The sequence below is a fragment of the Chamaea fasciata genome, unplaced genomic scaffold (assembly GCF_029207755.1).
Source record: "Chamaea fasciata isolate MVZ Bird 193981 ecotype frontalis unplaced genomic scaffold, bChaFas1.0.hap1 SCAF_3, whole genome shotgun sequence".
In the NCBI taxonomy this organism is placed as follows: domain Eukaryota; kingdom Metazoa; phylum Chordata; class Aves; order Passeriformes; family Sylviidae; genus Chamaea; species Chamaea fasciata.
Genome location: NW_027094088.1, coordinates 36,980,449 through 37,000,759, shown reverse-complemented (window position 1 = coordinate 37,000,759; position 20,311 = coordinate 36,980,449). Strand labels below are relative to the sequence as shown.

The 20,311-nt window shown below is 40.5% G+C and overlaps 1 protein-coding gene across 2 annotated transcripts in view; it reads left to right on the top strand.

Annotated features, from left to right (window-relative positions):
- LOC136287668 (plasminogen-like) overlaps window positions 1–20,311 on the top strand; it is a 52,628-nt gene that overhangs the window by 27,150 nt on the left and 5,167 nt on the right. The window contains exons 1-8 of one of the 2 annotated variants that reach the window (XM_066180420.1): window positions 10,496–10,574; window positions 13,382–13,517; window positions 14,149–14,255; window positions 15,301–15,415; window positions 16,478–16,641; window positions 17,210–17,339; window positions 17,467–17,585; window positions 19,022–19,184. In XM_066180420.1, coding sequence (XP_066036517.1) covers window positions 10,526–10,574; window positions 13,382–13,517; window positions 14,149–14,255; window positions 15,301–15,415; window positions 16,478–16,641; window positions 17,210–17,339; window positions 17,467–17,585; window positions 19,022–19,184 — 983 coding nt within the window. In that variant the 5' untranslated portion in view covers window positions 10,496–10,525. Of the gene's footprint in view, window positions 1–10,495; window positions 10,575–13,381; window positions 13,518–14,148; window positions 14,256–15,300; window positions 15,416–16,477; window positions 16,642–17,209; window positions 17,340–17,466; window positions 17,586–19,021; window positions 19,185–20,311 lie in introns of those variants that run through there. The other variant, XM_066180421.1, reaches the window with a different exon arrangement.

Below are 20,311 nucleotides of genomic sequence, written 5' to 3'. Positions count from 1 at the left end.
ATGTTATGTATCAGAGAGAATACTAGTGCAACAGCTCACTTTCTAACTGAACACCAAACTTGCAGGTTTTATCATTAAAGATTCCACTTTACACATGTAATATGCATTAGAGGATATATTCAGGAGACTTTCATTATCTTATTTGATTATATAATACTGTACTTTCAGGACTCCTATTATTAGAAGAGTAACAGTAATTCAACATGAATTTTGCAAGTGACTTGACTTCATTATCTCAAAAAGATGCAAGACTAAAAGTTCTCTAATTACTTGACTTATAAAGCTTTCAAAATGAAAGCATGTAGGCATTACAAAATTAAGCATCTATATCACTCCCCTAAAATATCACTGTTCTTTCATCTTAATCACTATGCACTTAATGTCTATGGTTTCACTCATGCTGTGCTTAATAACCTCATATGTACATAACAGAAACTGATAAAACTTTTAATTAGGTCCTTCAAAAACTTGCCTTGTTTCTATGTTGATTTTCCCTGCCAATTTTACTAAAAGAGTTACTCTAAATAACAAAGACTAACAGGGCATAGATATTTCTTTTTACTTGTCATGTGAAAATCCTATAAAATAGGGAGCTAGAGGAGAGAGGGATAAAAACCCAAACTCAAATAAACAAAAAATACTTTGAAAACCAGAAGAATTTGATAAAGGATGATTTACTTACTCAGGCAGTTTGTATTATGAGTATTTACGAGTCAGTAGACAATTAGATTAGTTCAAGACTACTAATCTGATTTGGGTTTCTGTAATTTTTTGCACTCTGTTTTGTCTTCAGGGATGGTGCATTCTGTTATAATAGCATACATTCATCTCTGTTATATACTGGTTTAGAAGGCATAGGTTGCATAAATTTATGATTGTTGATCTATAGTCAGAAATATTTGGCATGTCAGGTAATATAGTAAGGATTTTATACCTTCCTAGTAAAACCTTTCTCTGTGGTAGGGGTACCGATACTATACCATCAGTAACTAGTTTAATTATTAATTCTTCAACTCATTTGCTGCTTTGTCAATCTCAACCTTGCCTGGGTTTTCTAACTGAAAACTATTTTGAACTAAGTTTTCTAATTTATCATGGTTTTAAATGTGAAACATACAAACATTTTCAATAATCATTTTCAAAAGTTGGTGGTGGCTTTTAATATAATCAAACTTAAAAAAAAACCAAACTGATTTCTTTATACCAGCTACTGTACAAGAGTCAAAAAATTATTCAAAATGCTGTTTTGCTCTTAAACAGAAATTTTGTGGGATTAGCCTCTTTCAACCAGATGTTCTTGTTTAAAAAATTTTGTATTAAATCCAGCCATCAGTTTGGTGTTCTGTGTGTGAGATCCCTTGCATTAAGGAGAAAATAAGAATCTGTCGCCAGTCCCGCTTTTCTCAGAGGATTAATGAAAAAAAGAATTAAAACAACATTTCAATACTTCTAGATTATGTACAATTCCAGGATCATAGAAAACATATTGATCTCTGCATATTTATTATAAAATGGAATTGGTTAGCTAGGTCATATTTTAGTATTCTGACTAAGCCTGTACAACAAAGCCATCTTCAAAGTAAAAAACAAGCTCTTGCAGTGTGTGTGAACCAACCTGCTCTGGCTCACCCCTGTGTATCTCTTGCTTCTCCTGCTACTTCATTTATTGGCCCAACCCATTTTTACAGCTGGCATGGCTGTAAAAATTAGATGAGCTTTAAGGCCCAAGGAAGGACTTGTGTGCACAAAACTTGTCTCATTTTTTTTCAACTGTAATAGTTGATCTAAGAGAAAAATATCAAGTCCACCTATAAATCTTGTCTTGCCCGTGTTCTTAGACCACCATTACAGCATGAACAAGAAAATAAAAAGTCTTTTCCACCTTTATTTTCAAGGGGTTGAACCCTCAGAATCAAAGGAGTCTCATTTCTCAAAATGATTCCCACATCTTCAGAAGATAATTGAATGGATAGATTTTTCCACCTTCGTTGTTCTCATGCAGCTAAAGTGACAAAAATACCCAAAAGTAGATGTAGTTACAGAAGAGTACACAGTAATGCAGGTGCTGGCTGTGCCCTGCCCAGGATAAGCTGCACTTCTATATACACTCTTTACTCCTAAAGCCCTGTTTTTATGGATGTTTTTACTGATGTTGGGTATCTAAGCTTTCTGAAGAAGATCTGGCCATAGCTTATCTATGACTTTTTGCTTAAGATGTACATAGATAAATTGCTAATCTGACCACTAGAAGTGTGTACCATAAAAGTGGATGAAAAAGCCTGGTTTTTGCTCAGTGTGAGGAACAATTTGTTGAACAAGCCATACAGCTGAGCTGTTGAATTTTAAATAGTGTTCAGATCCAGCTGCACGCTCTATTTGCCAGACATATTATCATAGCAATACCAAATACCCTTGACTGTGAACAGAAGTTTAGATGCTGCTTTAGTAGCAGCCCTCTTTTCTCCCTTCTTCTAGCAGTAGGTAAGGTTGTTGAAAGAAAAGATATTTTTCAAACATAAGCAAGAGTTTATTTCCCTGTGAAAATTAGATTGAAGCTAATATGCTTTCTGGAAGGATTCCCAAGATGGACAGCTAAATTCATTTCTAGCTTGCCAGATCAAGTGGGCTTGTTTGCATCGTTAATGTGAAGCCTGGCTGCAGAATAGAAATCACATTTGCACAATGTCTCTGAACATCAAGGCCTCTCTCCCAGGATACCTAAGTATGCATTGAATTTGCAAATGTTGGGCTAAATCTTAAAAAGGCATTTGCAAGTCCCTAAATCTGCAAGTTTTGCAGATGGTTGAGGGGTTGCACTGCTTTCTTTATCATTTACTGAGCACTCTGTCCCTGGATGTGTTCTCACACATGGAGGTTTGATTGTAGGGAAGAGGAAAGGAAAACATTTTCTGTAAGTGTCCAAAGGGACATTTTCTGGACATGTCCTAACTTTAGGTAGGTAGATCTCTCGTCACTCTCACAACAGACAGACAACTTAGACCTTTTTATACGCAAATACCTCCTCCTAGTGTCTCTAGCCAAGAAGCAACAGAGCTAAAGACTGTATTGTTTCCGTCTCCGCTGTGAAAAAAAGCACAGTGTCTCAAGAAACAAATCTGCATAATCTGACAGTCTGAAAGTCCAGAAGCAGAGGAGAAGCAAGAGGAGAACCTGGGCAACAGCTGCACAGAGGACAGAGGATCGTGGTGCTAAGAAGTTGTTTGCTAACTCATCAGGGAAGAACGTGGCATGACCTTACGTCAGAAAAGGGAAGAGTATAAAAATAGTTCATTACAGCACAGATTGGCCAGCATGTCCTAATATTAAGGGCAGTAGCTTCTGCTGTAGGAATTTATTGTCAAATAAAGTTGTTTCCAAGGAAAATAAGACTGGTACTAAAAGGAACTATATCCAAAGGCATGTATTCTAGAGTGGTTTTAAAAGTGAAATAGTTTCAGTTCTTGTGATTTCCTAAAAACTTATCCTTTACAGGAAAGAGTACTATTTTTTTTTTCTAGAAAGTCTGGTTGCCAACAACACAAGCTAAGTCTCAGGTTTGCTAGAGAGCAGAAGCTGAAGACATCAGACATCCCTTCACTCTTAGTTACAATTGGACAAATAGCATATTGCCTTAATTTTGCCAGACAACATTAGCTCCTACCTCTGCTCTCAGTTGACTGCTGGCAGTCCATTTAAGTTAAATGTACGTTGCCATTGGACTTGTTGGTATTTATTTAGTGCTGGTGAATCTCAGTCACTGGCAAGTGACCTGTTACAGCATACACAGCTGATCACTACCACATCTGTCAGGGAGAAAGGAGAGGTTTGGGTGGGAAGCCGCCTTCTCAGATGAGAAGGAATGAGATTTCTCTCACAGGGAAGCTTAGATTAGGACAGAAAAATAAACTGCAATATAATACCTGAGGAATACAAAAGAAACAAGGTGAAGGTAGAGCTATGTAGCCCATACAATGTGCATGTGAAATACTGTCCAGCATTGTAGCTTGTTTTGTTCTCATGGTCTTCTAGTTTTGACATTTACTTGAAACCAAATAAAACACGTACTAATAGATGTCATAGCAGATTTTTATCTCTTTGTTCAGTGAAATGTCTCCACAAAATGAGTAAGTTCTTCCCAAGGGCTGTAAGAGGCGATTGCACCAGTTTTCCCTGTGCTAGTCCAGCTTCCTGCCCAGCACCATTCAGGAAAAGTCACAGTAGACGTAAGCACAGGAAAAATCAGGAAAAAAGGTCCTTGTTGGGGATGTCTTTGTGTGAGCAAAGGTAAGAGGCAGTCAGGTGTTCTGAACTTTCAGTTTCTCTGCTGAATGAAACTGTATTTGCAGATTTTTCTGTACAGAAATGCCTCTGACCTTGGACTCTTTCCTGCAGAGCTGAATGGCAGATCAGTCTAGGGAGAAGTGCAGAGGAGAGGGATGATTGAGTGATGGCATGGGTGCAAGATGGATAGAAATAAGCTCCTGTTTCCTCAGTTCCCTGTCCTGTAGCTGTCAGGCACCACGGGCCCTGGCTGTCCCTGCCCAGGCACACAGGGCTCCCCCATGGTCCAGGACACTGAGTCAGCCCTGGCCGACATGTGGTGCTGCAACAGGGTTGGTCTCCACCTCCCCACAGCCCTGACCAGCCATGGGCCCCACAAAGCCAGGCCCACCTGCATGGCCTGAGCCCATCCCCATCCCCAAGGACATTCCAAATGCCCAGCACTGGGGCTGCCCTGGTGTCCCCCAGATGCTCCTCCTATCTACAGGTGGAACAGACCCATGCGGAGTCCCTTAGGGAGCAAAACTGTTTTCTCCATGGTCCTTGCATCAGGAAAGGGTTTGTGATTCCCTTCCTGTGTGATTCCCTGCTCCTACCTTGGTTGTCTCCAGGCAGTGATCCCAGCAGCAGGGAGGGTGTGTCTGGCTGTCTGGCTCAGGCAGCCCCCAGCACAGCCTTATCCCAGCTGGCTGCACAGAGATCTCAGCACTCTGCAGGAGCTGCCAAGCTCCCTGTCTGAGAATGTGTCACAGCAGAGGTAGGAGACCTGCTTGTGTAAAGTCATTCTGGGACAGGCTTTTTTATGGACTGAATTTCTGGAAGTGAGCCCTTAGCCCGAGGTTTACCATCTGCCAGGAGGGGATTTATCATTTAACATGTCAGAGCACCAGCAGGTTTCTGGCTTTGTCTGTGGCTAAAATGAAGATGCTTGAGGGTCACTTGTGGGAGGATAGACAAGAAAAACACAGTGAACATTGGGGGTGCAGCCCTGGCAGCCCTTCTTGCACTGCTGGTGTGAAAGCTTTGCTGGGATAAGGAGCAGCATGGCTGGTACAACTGGAGCACAAGTGAAGAGTCTCAGGCCACATGTGTCAGGAGTGGCCATTAGAATGTGGTCTTGTAGAGGCTGTGAGACACTCTGAGTAGTCATCACAATAATGTCAGCTCAGATACTTGTTATCAAACCGTTTTTTGAGGCACTACCATCATATGCTTTCTTCCTTTAGCAATGCTGATATTTATCATTAATATGGAAATAATATGAATAATTTATATTTATATTAAATATGTGTATTATTTATGTGTGGTTTACTTGAGGTGTTCTGAATATACTTCAAACTTAGTATTGCATCCAGTTGTCTGAATGCATTTCAAAAAAACCAGCCATTATATTGGCTATATTATGTAAACCTAACCTATCCATGCAGAGGAACTAGTAGAAACTATGAGACTTGTAGTATTCTGGGTTATTTTTTTGCAATTCTGCTATTTGATGCCTTGCTAATTTCCCACATACTGTAAGATATGAAAGAACTATACTAAGGCAAAACCCTTTACAGGGTTTTGTAAACCCTGGTTAGACATAGGAAAGCCTTTGACAGTAAGGATAGTTGTTAGCTGCTTTCCTAAGAAGGGTATCCTGGGAGGTTTTTAACCTGGGGTTTTTGAAGCAGCAGTCAGGAAGGATATCATAGAGTTGATTCTGTTTAAGGGAAGGGAGAGTGATTAGGTGGTTTCTGGGGGCTCATTTCTACTTCAATTGGTATAGGAAAGGGCACAAACTTGGGTATATGCACTACATTTCAAATTAAAGACTCAGTTCTTGGTATCCGCATACAGGGGAAGTAAATACGGGAACAAACAATGGTGGGAGGAAATGAGCTCTAGGCCTGTACCTCAAACCTTCCTCAAAGGTAAAAAGCTATAGAGATGTTCAGTTTTGGAAGGAGCTAGGCCTGGACAACCAGCTGTTTATGACTGTGGACAAGGGCATCATTCCTCTGAGTACACTTTATGAGAATACTCAGTCCTTTGGGTGGGTCTCATTCATATACCAATATGTTAGGGTCATATAAACTAAAGTGAATATCAGTCTCTTATTTAGCAAGGTCATTTTTGTCAAGATGTCTTCCTAAAGCATTTTATTATCTGATAATTCATTATCCAGCTATTCCAAGCAAAGAGTTTTCAGCAGTGCTGGGAATATGCTGGTAATGCCTGTGGTGCTGGGTGTATGAGAGCCTAAGGCAGAAAAGCAGCTGCTGGGTGGGAGCCAGAGCCCAGTTTGGTGGATGCCAGCAGGACACAAAGTCTCCCTCATCAGCTGCAGAACTGGCAGAGGCCGAGGATCAGGTCTAAACAAGTCTGCCTTGCGTTTCTCATCATAGCTGGGGGGCATCCCAGCTGAAAACAACAGAGCTGTCAAGGTGAGGCAACTCCAGAAGTTGCAATTATGTTGTGAAAAGCAGGGTCAAACCAACTGTGCTTGGTGTGCCCCTGGGGCAGAGGAAGCTGTCACTTAAATGAAATGATGTTGCTTCTAGGCTCATACTGGAGATGTCTTGAGAAAGGAGATTTCTGTGTGTTCCCAGAGTGATTTGGAAAAGATTTTTCTTTCTTTGAAGGGAGTTATTCTGATCAGTCAGTCCTCCTGGGGCAAGGATTCAGTGTGCTGTACTTTTCCCAAAGGAAACCGAAGTGCTCTAAGAGGTGACCCACAGCACATAACTGCAGCCTGCCCCCTGAGCAGGACATGTAGATATAACCAAGGCGGGTGATGGGCACAGTGCTGTGGGAACGTGAGTATTTCAAGAATCACAGAATATTCTGAGTTGGAAGGGACCCACAAGGGTCATCAAGCCCAACTCTTAAGTGAATGTGTCTGGAGTTCTGGGTATGCATTTCTTCCCTTCATGTTAAGCTGAGTGTATCAGTGGAGGAGGAAGACAGAAGGTGCAAAAGCCATTCTACAGAGAAGGAAGCATTATTGATGGAGAGTTCCTCTATAGTGATGCTGAGGAACTGCTGAGGTGTCACAAATCTAATTCACAGAATGAGAAGAAAAAGGCAATGAAAAGGATTATTGAGTTCAACCATCATGGTGTAAGAAAATGTACAGATCTAAAATGTCTGTAAGCATCTGAAACAGGTTTGATAAACATCTGGATGTCAGATGCTTATCAAACTTGTTTCTGAAGTTTCTAATCATGAAGATCTGAAAACCTCCCCAGACAAAATTTCAGGTCTTCCCTGAGCCTCCTTTTCACCAGGCTAAATACCTCCAGCTCCCACAGCCACTCCTCACAGGACTTGTGTCCCAGACCCTTCCCTAGCTCTTCTGACCTTCTCTGGACTTGCTCCAGCACCTCAATGTCCCCTTTTTGTAGTGAGGGGCCCAGAGCTGGACACAGCACTCGAGGTGCAGCTTCATCAATGCCGAGTACAAGGTGATTAAAACTTACACAAGGCCTGTCTAGAAGCCCTCTGATTCCACTGATAGAATTGAGTGAATCAGTGGCTGGAAGTAGCACTGTGATTAAATAACAAGTCCTCTGCTCAGCTCAAAGAAAATACACACTCCAAGCCAGTGCAGCAGAGCTGCATGATGTTCTCTAGAAAAAGTATAGAATGAGCAAGCATGTACAAATCTTTCTTTCTCCAAGCTGAGAGCCTAATGAAAGTATTTCATAATTTGATAGTGGACATTCAAAATTTTTTTATGTTTTTATTACTGTTCACCTCTTTTTCTGTGTTTTTTTCCAAATTAATTTCAAGAACATTATTTTGAACTTACTCTCACTAATTTGTTTTATCAATATTTATTTTTCTTTTCAATCAAGTAATTCCTTCTCTTTCTAATTTTCCTAATTTTGATAAAATCTATACGATTTTCTCACAAAACTGTGGAGTTTTCTCTGCTCCAAAGAGGTGACTCTATTTTTCACTGCATCATAACTTTTATTATGTTTTTCAGTACCTTGCAGTGATAATATTACATTTGGCTTTTTTCCCCTCACTCTTTCTCATTCTGTTTTTAATCAGTATTTCACATTTGCATACTGTCTTTCCTACGTGGAGCATTGCATTGAGAAAATAAAGCTTTTGAACCTATTTACATAAGTTCAAGCCAACCAACTTGAAAGTTGTTGTATTAAGGTAGGAAAGAAAAGGGGAAGCTGAGAAAGAAAAGCAAAGCATATTTGCATGTAACAAATTTCCTTATAAGCTTTAGCTGCAATTTGAGCTAGCTTGTGGACACACATCGCCTGACAAAGTATTGTGAGTGCGGTCTGACACTTCTTTTCATGCTGGGGATTTAGTGTCACTCACTTTTTCCAAAAACTATCGTCTGCTGCACCCTTCTGGACATTGTCAGCACAGTTCTCCAGAAAATCTCACACAACGTGAAGTGGAATTACAGCATCGTGCTCTTCAGCAAAGATGTGATTTTATTTGTTGCTATCAGAACATGGGCATAAAATTCTCTCTGCTTTTGATTGTTCTGAGATTTAAATTAAATCCAAGAGAAAAGACATTTCCATGCCATTTGCTAGCAGATCTAGAGTCGTTTCAGACTTCTGCATCTGTAGTCTGTGGTATTTGCTATATGAGACCAGAACAGGTAGTGTTGTTGATGATGGAAAAAGCGAGGCTTGGCTCCCCGCAGATCATATCCCTGCTTATCATGTCCCACTGCATCTCTTGGTGACCCCACTTCTCTGCTGTATCAAACTAGGAAATCTTCAGATCCTGCATGCCCTTCTACCCACCTCCACCAAATGGTCCTCTAGTCCTGCTTCCTCCCATTCGTGTCCCCATAACGTCTCTGTGAGTTGTTCCTGGCTTCCATGAGGACAGCCTGCCTCTTCCACAGCCATGTGTCCCCAGGATTCATCTATGCATGTGCTGACATACTGGCTGGAGTGTACAGACCTGCTGGCTGGCCAAGCAGGAATGAGTGGTGATTGCTTCTACCATGAGTGTCTTTGTGGAAATTTTGGGTTGTTTTCTCTGTTCAGCCACTGATTTTCTGAAGCCTTGCAGGAACATCCCTGTAGGAATATCCTTCAGCCAGATATGATACAGGCTGAATGATATGCTCAAACACTGACTGTGTAGGTTGGGATGCAGATGAGCTGTGGATGTGTTGGCATATAGATACAGCTCACCACAAAACACTTATGACCAAAGACTTGTTTTCCTACTAGTGTCACTCCTGCCTGCTCTCACTACAGGTTACACATTGGCTACCCACTAAGAGCCCTCTGCAGTGTGACAAAGCGGAGGCAAAAAGCCCACAAAAAAGCCACTTCCCCACTGCCTCCTGAGCCCAGGTTGCATTTGGTTTTATTTGTTCATTGCCCTGGAGGCATGTACCTTTTGACTGCTGCCTTTACCCCAAGTGACTCCCAGCACAGAGAGGAATATGCAGGACTCCCACCTTCCTCCCATCTGTCATTCTCATCTGCCCTCCCAAACCCAGCTAAAGGCTACCCTGACAGGCCAGGCAAACCAGTTGAAATTCCTGAAGGTACTATGACTGGGAATGCCTGGCTTGCCTTAGCTGAGGCCCATGGGGATGACAGACATGACAGATGTTGCTAAAAGGCATGGGGCACCCTGCATACACCCTGAGGTCTGGGCAGATTTGAGATATCAGCAGCTTTGCCTGGATGCCAAAGGCACATCATATACTGAATCAAAGTGAATTATGCCTCCCAAGTCTGTTAAAAACAACTCTGATACAGAGTTAGCATTATCAGGGTCTGTTTTGGGGGACTGACTTTCACAGGAGCATAAATCAGCAGCAGTTCCAATCTAAAGCAGTCCAAGTCTCGGACTAGAAATACTATTGAGATCTAAAACTGAATACCCAAGACTATACAGAATTAGATGTATGGATTCCTTTCCACCACTGTGATCCTCATCTTCCACCACTATGATCCTCATCTTTACTTTAACAAAGTGATGCCAAGCTATGTGAGGAAAAAAAAAACAAACATGACCCACGAAAGAAGAAAGTGCCTTCACATTTCCCAGTATCCAGTAGAAATTATTGAGCCTGATTTGGTAATCCATCCAATTCAAGGTTGTTTTGATAGCCACACCATGGCAAGGGGGGCACAGCACAGGAGAATGATTAACTTAATCCTCCTGCCTTGTTTGTTTGATGCTGCCTCACTCCAGCACAAGTCAATAAAACTTTGTGCACACACAACTTCCAGCAGCCACCAGCTGGGCCAAAATGAGGATTAGCAAAGCTGCCTTTCTCTTTCTTTTCTTGTTAAGCTCAGGTAAGAGTCCTTTGCCTTCTGCTTGCCTAGGTGAGACTGGGGCCAAACACTAGCAAGCTCCATGTGGTGAAGGTAGGTCCCTAAGTCGATGTGTCACTCATTCCCTGGACAAAGATGGATTTGGGCCTTGCTGGTCAGAAAGAGCTGCTGTCGAATAAAGCGAGAGCTGTGGTTGTCCCAAGGTTGTGTTCAACACCAGAAAAGCAGCAGCCTTGGTGTCTGCATGGGCAACTAATGGCCCCAGGCAAATGTTTCCCTTGTCCAGAGATGGGGGCACCCTTGGGAAGAAGCCTGTCAAAGGCTTGTACAAAACCCATAGCAGTCAGTGAGAAGTTACCTCTAATTTCAGCAGGCTTTGGATTCAATGATAAAGGTAAAGCTGTGGTTACTGACAAGCATTGTTAAGCACAGTGATACTGATTTTCATCCTTTATGATAGGAGTTTTAAGGCTTTGAAATGAAATATTTAAAACAAAATGAAAAATTAACAGACTCCTTTATATTTCAGCAATTTCACATTTTCTGTTGTCAAACATCTACAATAAAATGTTCTCCCTTGTTTTCCTGAGGGCAGTAGGTAGAAATTTACTCCCCAGTAACCTAGATTCCCTTCTTCAGGAATTTGTCCAGAATTCTTTCTTACTACTCCAAAAGAAGATAGGTGTTCCACTGATGGTAATATATGGATTTCAAACTTATATACAAATTCTGTAAATAAATATTCCATGTGTAGTATATATTCCAATCAGATTTCAATCAGATACCATACTCTCTTGTACTTTGAAATTACATATAATTGAGTGGCATTTAAATGACTTTTTTAAAGTACTGATAAATATATATCAGTACAGTTTTTATGAGTTTTTAAGAGTTCAGACACTTAAGGTCAGAACACCAGAGACTATCACTGTATGAATGTATCAGTTTATAAAAGACAACTGAGAAAGAGGGGGGGTTTATTTGTTCATTGTTATCAGCTCTCGCTGACTTGCCAAAGGTGATGGTCCACAACTGCCTTAAAGCCAATTTTTACGTCTTCTGGGTTAGTACTGGTCAAATCTGGAAAGCTGTATATGGAAATGAAGACATTTGTTTGTTTGCATATATTTGAATATTCTTTTATCCTGTGCAATATCTGGGTTTATATGGATTTTAGTTAGACTAATATATTCCCTGATGCATTTAAAATCTCTTATTTTCTTTTCTTGAGTCTACACTTTGCAGTGTTTTTCAGGCAACCAGCATCACCTTTTCTTTTCTATTATCTAAGTTCCTGCCAGTCTATGTTGCCTTTTAGCTTGTGCATATCATCGAAATTTCCATGTATTCATTCTTAATCCAACTGTAATAATTTTTTTTTCTTACAGTCACTGAAAAGGAATAGTGTCCAAAGTAGAGCTCTTTGAAGAAACACAGAGTTTTAAGATGAGTAAATATAGTTTGGAAAGGAGTATTTTCTTTTTCTAGTCCCCTGGAACAGTGGCATCAGTTAACTTAGGAAAAAAATCAGGGAGGGAAGCACTTGTTTACTGAATCCATCAGGACAAATGAGTAGGCCAGGCTATTGGTGCTCTGCATAGTCCTGCTGTAACAGTAGGACTAGATATGGGAAGCTTCAGTGTCAGGGATTTCTTAAGACATGCAGGTTTTATACCATTGAGCCAACTCTGTAGAGAGACACAGAAAATGCCCTCAGGCAATTAATAATCTTACTTTCATTAGAGCCCAAATATTTTACACTTTGAGTGAATCTGTGTCATATGGAGGTAGGTGATGAACGGCCCATATGGCATGGGAATTAGTAACACTGGAGTGATGCTGCAGTGAATTCAGCCCTAATACGAGTGCATAAATGAAAGATTCACATTTCCTGTGAGCATGCTGTACAAAATTATGAACTTCCTGCATCTGTCAATAATAATCTAGATTGAAAAAATTAAATAATTAAACCATATCACTTGTACAACATCGTAACCTGATGCTGGAGATGGAAATAAACTCTTGTAGAAATTAGGAACAGAAACATAGACTCTTTATAGACATAAAAAGAAAAAAAATCAATTTGATGGTAAACTCCATTGTGAGCAACAGTATTTTAGAGGTGTGTTAGATGTATTAGCAGGTACATAATATAAATCTTATGCATATGTAACTTTCATATCTAATAATGCTAACTGATTTACTAATTTAAAATGTTGGGTTAATTTGTTGCAACAGAGATGTAGCCTGACAATGTCATTACTAAGTCTGCTCAACCCATTACAATGAAACAATGGTGGGTATTTTCAAAGGCTATATAGTAAGTTTGTGACTGAGGTTTCTTGCTCTAGAGCAGGACATCTTGGGACAAACAACTAGGCAGTGACCAATGAAGCTGCAGCGATTGCACAACCAACATGACATGTCATAATCTCCCATCCACCTAACTCATGCTTCTCCAAAACCTTGATATGGGTATCGCTTCACTTCCTCTTCCTCTTGACCACTTAGTCTCTCTCTCTGCTCCCCCTCACTTTTGTTTCACATTTTTTGCTTTTAGCTTCAAACTCATCCATAACTCTAATCAGAATTGCCTCTGCATCTTTCTTCTGCCTCTTTTTTTCACACATTCTGTAGCAGTCATTCATCTGGGATTCTGCCAGGAGGTGGAAATCACCTCAGAGTTTATCATCTTTCAACTAGAATTATGCAAAATAAATTGTGTCCTCACCTGTCCAAGCTACATGGAAAATGGGACTGAAATCCAGAGATCTTCTTAATTGCAGAATTCTCATTTGTAATGTCTGATTCCTTTCCTTTCCTTCTAGTGAAAGGAGATGTACTGGATGACTATTTAAGAACAGATGGTGTTTGGATACTTACTCGAAACAAACAGTTTTACAAGACAAATAATGAAAAAGAATGTGCAGAGAAATGTGATGCTGAAAGAAACTTTACCTGCAGGTAATTTCTGTTGAATCTTAAAACTGCGCCACTGTGGATGTCTGCATATCAGTGATATGTTCCTACCTTGACTCAGAACCAACATCCCCATTCTGCTGCAGCTCTGCCTACAGCAGTGTCTCCCCTGCCTATGCCTTTAGCTTGTGACTTATCTGCACCCATAAGTAACCACAAGATCAAGAAAAGAGTGGATTTACAATATACTACTCATTTTATAGTAAATGTTCAAGTTCCCATTCTTATCTAACATTACATGGAGAGCTGCTTGAGCTTCTTTAGGTGGATGCTGCTTTGTTTCACAAGAGTGCAAGGTTTCTAATTCATTGTAGGGACAGACACTAACCTGAGCAGCTAGGATGCTGTTGATAATGTTTTGCCGATTTCTAGTTTCTAGTTCCCCACACAAGAATTTATTCAGGTGGTCATACATCCTGAATAAGTGAGCCACTTGAGAGTAATAGATAATGCAATGTCTAAAGTACTGAGTGCACTATGTGAAAGATAAGAATGAATGTAAGACAGTGCTAGCAACTTAGTAATTGATAGAAAAATAGTTATTAGTTGAATAATTTGAATTGAATTTAAAATATTGCTTCCTATGTCAATATTGCTTCCTTCTCAATTTCAACAGGGCTTTCCTATTCACCAGGACAAAGCTACAATGTTTAACACTGGCTGAAAATGCTAAAATGACAGTGGCATTCCCCAGCACGGACACAGTTCTTTATGAGAAGAGAAGTATGTGTACAGTGAGATGTTACATATTTATTCATCAAGCCTATCCTAATGACATCCTTCTGTTCTCTGCTGTAGTGCTGGAGCAAATTCCTGTATAGGGCAGAAAACTAATTGAGAAATTGAGGGCCAAACAGGAAGAAGCCACATTACTAAAAATGCTGTCCAGGAAGGATCCAATACCAAGGCCAAGATCCATGGTGGTCTCCATGTGCCATTTGAACTGGGAACTTACTTGTTGTCTTCTTCCCAGATACAGTTAGATAGTCTTCACCTCCTCTTCCTAGGTGTCAGACGTGTCCAGCTTTATTATTTAGATGTGCTAAAATAATTTAGGAGGAACTCATTTTTTCCTAGCAGATTGGTCTCCTGTCCTTGCTCCAACATTTCCATTTTATATTTTGAGGTTTGGGGAGATTCTTCCTGTGCAAACAAGAAAGGGGAAAAGGAAGGGGAAATCAAGATCACTGGCCTCAATAACTGGAGATTTTTTAAGTGCCTGTTGCCAATAAGAGGACCATCAACATGATTTTCATTCTCTGTCTTGGAATCCCACTAGAATACCTGGGAGAGTCTGAGGTTAAGATGAATCAAAGGTTTGGGGGCCACTTATGTGATGAGTGTATTTTGATAACTATTTTCTGGCTTAAAGGGCTAGCTGGATGACACCCACACTGCAAATGCGCTAATGAACAGTGCCTTTCCAAGAATCTCCAGCTGCTGGTGAAAGACATTCCTATTGATCCCGCTATTATGATAGTACAAGCATGCATTTTTTTGGGTATCAAAAACTTGATATAGCTGTTCTCTTGACTTGATTTTATAGCTTTGTAACAATGCTTCAGATTTTTTTCTCTTTAGATGCCTAGTAGTTGTAACTAGTTTCTTTTAAAATACATTATAGAATGTTGCAGGCACAAGAGGTTCAAAGCATGAGTAAAACATGGTTCATCATGTACCTATGAGCTTCAGTTATATCTGCAGATATTCAGTACCAGGAAATGAATGCTGTAACACCACTGAACTAACAAATTTGATTCCATTTCAGTTTACCTTATGCAGTGTAAAAGAGGGATTGGGACAGACTACAGAGGAACAGAAGCCAAGACTCAGAGGGGTATTCCGTGCCAGAAGTGGGCAGAAAAAACGCCCCACAAACCAAAGTATATCCCTATTTACATTTCTTTTTGTTGTTCTGAACCTTTTCCAAATTTTCTCATCTTCATATATATATATACAGATTTATAGTGCAAGTTATCAAATCCTGTTGGCAGGTGACTTTTAAAAACAGCTTTATCTTCATCTCTCCTGTTACTTTTGACTCTACTAGCAGAGAACTGCGATGATCTGGGTAAGGAAAAGACACATTGTCAGCTAGAGAAGTTGTGTCTAAATGTGAGGTGTCTTAAGCAGATTAAATGCTCCTTCTCTCAACATGATGAAGATTTTTGCTATTGGTAACAGTGGGGTCATAATTGCTCTCCTCTGTATAAAGTGGTATCTGTCCAACTCTGGGCCCCCCTACCTGCCATACAGATAGTCCAAAAAAAAAAAAAGCCCCCAAAACTGAGAAAAGTATTCAAGGGCTAAATGGATCTATGTAGGTAGAGTCTTCTCAAGCTGGCTACCATAGGGCTCATTGAAGCAAGTGGGGAAGCAGAGGTCCTGTTTCCTCTGATCTATGCTGAAGTTTTATTTTAAAAACTATTTTGTTGTTATTCTAATTAAATACACTTGCATACACTTGTTCAGATCATTTAAAAGTAATTTAGTCTTCTCTGGGAAGATTACTGAAGGAAGAGGCCTAGTGTTACTTGCTTCAGATCTCTGTAAGACCTAGTCATGTTTGGTGAATAGTCTCCAGAAATACACAACTTTTAAAGGAGCTCCTTTAAGAGAAACACATGACAGAGCCACAGGTTGTAGTGAGCTGGTTAGATCAAGTGGATGCACACATTAAAGACAACAGTTATCCTTTGAGACTGTCATTGTCCTTACAGGCTGTAAGCTCACTTCTTACTGGCAACTGGGGCTAGGGAGAAAGCTACTAATAACTGTAGTTAGGAATGATTTTTCAGTTTTCATTTATGGATTACAATGAGAAATCTGTTTCTCTCACTTTTACTGTGAATGAATAAAAATCACAGCTAGCTAAGCAAGTTGAACATTTCCCTTCTGTGCCACTAAAGTACTGGCATTAAAATAGAATTTTAATACTATTACAGATATACACCTGAAAAATACCCCAATGCAGGGTTGGAAGAAAATTACTGCAGAAACCCTGATGCAGATGAAAGTGGACCGTGGTGTTACACAACAGATCCTGCAAAGAGATTTGATTACTGTGCCATCCCAGAGTGTGAGGACCAGGTCATGCACACTGGAGAAGGTATATTTACTTTTCAGAGAAGGGCTGTCCAAGTAGGTAATATTATTCCTGCTGCTTTTTTTGTGCTTAATTTTTACAGATTTTTCAAATATTTAAATCAAACTTAAGAAGTTTTCAACAGAGAGGTTGTTCTCCTAATTGGCTTGAATTATCAAAGTTATTTTGCACATATGGAAAAACAATTTTTTTAAATCATTTGCTGATATTGTTTGCTTTATCTTCATCTGTCTTGTTACTTTTAACTCTACTGGCAGAGAACTGCAATGATCTGAATAAAGACTATATTGCTTTTACACCAGTAATTTATTTATTCGTAACAAGAGTAAAGACTGACCCAAGTGCTGTGTAACACACTGAACTCCCATTGCTAACAGTACATACAGACACATGACAAATTCCTCCCTGCAAACGAAACATATTCCTGAAGCATTATTAATTGGGCCAGGCCACAATGCACGGTTCTCTGAATTCCCTTCATTGCTAGCTGGAGCAAACCCTACTTGTCCTTTCAGCATAATCTTCTGTGAACAGGCTGGTGTGTTCCTTGCTTTGTTTTCCTTCTGCCTAGGACCTACAGGGGAGTGCATGCAGTGTAACGGCGAGGATTACCACGGGGAAGTTTCGAGAACAGAGTCTGGACTGGAGTGCCAGCGCTGGGATGCCCAAGAGCCTCATATGCACGGATTTATCCTGAAACAGTGAGTGACACTCAGCACCGAATTCATTCCCACAGAGCCTGGGAGAGCCTGCCTGCAGCCAGCCTCATTGCCACATGCACGTGGCCCTTGCTGACTCACAAGTCTCTCCTTCATTTTCAATGTGCAGCTATCCAGAGAAGGATCTGAAGATGAATTATTGCCGCAATCCTGATGGTGAACTTCGGCCCTGGTGTTTCACTACCAACCCGAATAAACGCTGGGAATATTGCAACATTCCTCGTTGCAGTGAGTCTGATTTCCTGAGATCACTCCAGAGGGTAGCTCATTAAAATTATGGAGGGAGGCAAAAGACAAGAAACCACGGTTCTAAATAACCTAGAGGTATCTCTGTGAAGCAGGGAAAGTGCACATTAATAAGCAGAATCTCTCATTAAACTTCTATTATGTAAAATCATGCATGGTCAGTGAGGATGAAGGTGTCACAAAGTGCAATATGGCCAAACATGTTATGGTAAACCATAATTTGCCTTTAACCACTTTACTTTTCAACTTACCTGGGAGGCAAGACATTGAGGTTAAATCAGGTGGTAGTTTACTCCTGATCTGCTAACTCAAAGAAATCATCTAAATTACTATGTGGCCATACTGTGATATTTAATCTGGGTCTGATCTGCATGGCCAGCACTGCCTTTTTCTTAGCGAGGGATGAATCCTGAGAAATAAATTCAGGCCTCAGGAGAAAAATCTGACTTGTCAGTCAGCTAGTGTAACCCATTAAGCTGAGCACACTAAATCTGGATATTTCCAAGGCACTGAAGGGGTAACATTCCCAATTGTAGAAGCGGATTGCACTTCGAGAAAAAGAAATTGTGTGTTTTTTCTCTCTAGAGATTGCTTTCTTATGTATCTGCACTTGCCAGTGCTCTAAGCAGCAGTGTGTGTTTGCTAGATGTAGTTCTCTTCAGCATGCTTAATTACAGAGGGCAGAATAACTATTTATAGATTTCCGTATGATAAATTGTGACAGTTACCATAGCATTTCCATCCCGTGCTTAAAACTTAAAGTTTAAGGAACATACCAACCTTTTAGGTCATACTCATGTCCTTGGGAAATTCTGTGTATTATAGGCATGTAAATTCATTTTCCATTTGCCCTGTGCAGGTTCTATGCCTCTGATCATTCCTCTTATTTTCTTTGCTGTTCCCTACATGGCAGACCATTTCACTTTTCTTTTTTCACTGTTCTTTCTGTCCCTCTGACTCCAGAGGGTCAGCTCCAAAGGCTGCTCTGCTTTCTCTCACAATTTCTTCTTGGTCCTTTCTGCCCTTCCACACTACCTGTGTGTATTATATTACTGTACTCCAACTCACTTGGGTTTACAAGACTGTACAAGACCACTTACTGCCTTTCCTGTTCTGTTCTCAGGGGATTGCAGGCACAGAGTCTGGATCAAACCAGCAAAGTTATTTACTGGCTGCTGTAAAAGGGCACACACAGGACATCCATCTGGCAGTCTGGAGGTCCATAAAAATGTCCTCTTTGATTTTGTCATGGCTTTTAACCAGTGTAACCTCTGTTGAAAGAAAAAAAAAATGCAACTTCAACATTACAGAAACAAAGAGGTTTATATATTTTTGACAGCACTACTTACCACATTTTTTCTCCCCTCCTCTGCCCTCCCCTTCCCTCTCCTTTTCTTTTTTTTCTTCTCCTGTTACAGCTACACCCCCACCAGTGTCTGGCCTAGGCTCCCAGTGTCTTTCAGGGAAAGGCGAAGATTATCGAGGAAGGATAGCCATCACGGAATCGGGGAATGCCTGTCAACACTGGAACACACAGTTTCCTCACAAACATGGCTGGATTCCTGACAGATATCCCTGCAAGTATGCTGAGCCTCATCATCCTAACAAGTACCAAAGAACAGTTATTCCCTATCAATCCAGATGCAGAGGCAAGAGGAGGACAAGTTTTCCTCCTTTATGTTATTAAGTTGTAATTCCCACTATTTGTCAGTGCTCATTATTTCTGTTCAGGTCTTGCTCTTCATTTTTTTTGCCTCCCTATCTATTCTCATGTATTTTTCTCACTTTTCTCCTCCACATCCCACAGCAGAGCTATAAGTGGTTCACTACTTTTATGTTAAAAATTCTTGGCTGTGTTTTGGCACATTTTCAATTCATTACTCTTCTGGAGAGTGATGCTCCAAGGACAACATACTCCAAAGCATCCTTGTGCTCCAAGGTCAGAGGAACTGGGTTTGCAGAGCATTACCAATGTGCAGGAATAGTGGGGACTGACCTCGCTTATGGCCAGGTGTAGTTTGATCCTGCGAGTTTTCCTAGGGAGGTGAAACCCTGTCCACTCTCACAGGGCAGAGAGCAGCGTGCACCAGTGCTCCTACATACACACTTCCAGTCTCTCACATCCAGCCTTGCCTGCTTCTTACTGTAATCTCAGGGATATCAGTGCCTTCTGTTTTGAAGTCAGCTCTTACTGTTGCATCTTGACCTCAACAACAAGAACAGAAAGTGTAAGCATTGGAGAAGGGGATATCATTAAATGAAGATTGAACTGAAGAAGTATGATTATACCAATTAGTCTGATTTTTATATGTAGAGCAATTAGGAGAAACATCTTTGACTAAAGCTTGATTTTTCCCTGTATAGTTAAATTTAGCACAAAAGTAATGTTTACAGAACTAAGGATTTCTAATTCTTCAGGTTCACGAGATGCCTTGGGAAGATGAGGAATCCACTAGTCCCATGCATCTTCTGGGGACCAAAGATCCCATGTGGATGAGTGTACCTCGAATGGCTCTGTCAATTTCTCCTAGAATTGGCTAAGCATCTACTGGCACACCAACTAGACAGGTGGAAAATGGCTTTTCCAGTTTGGAAAAAGCCATTTTCCTATATCTTCAGCATTTAGACTGTGAAGTCAAAGATCATTGATTAGTTCCAAAGGAGTGATGCCTGCGATGATCAATTTCCAAAAATAATAAATGCACCAC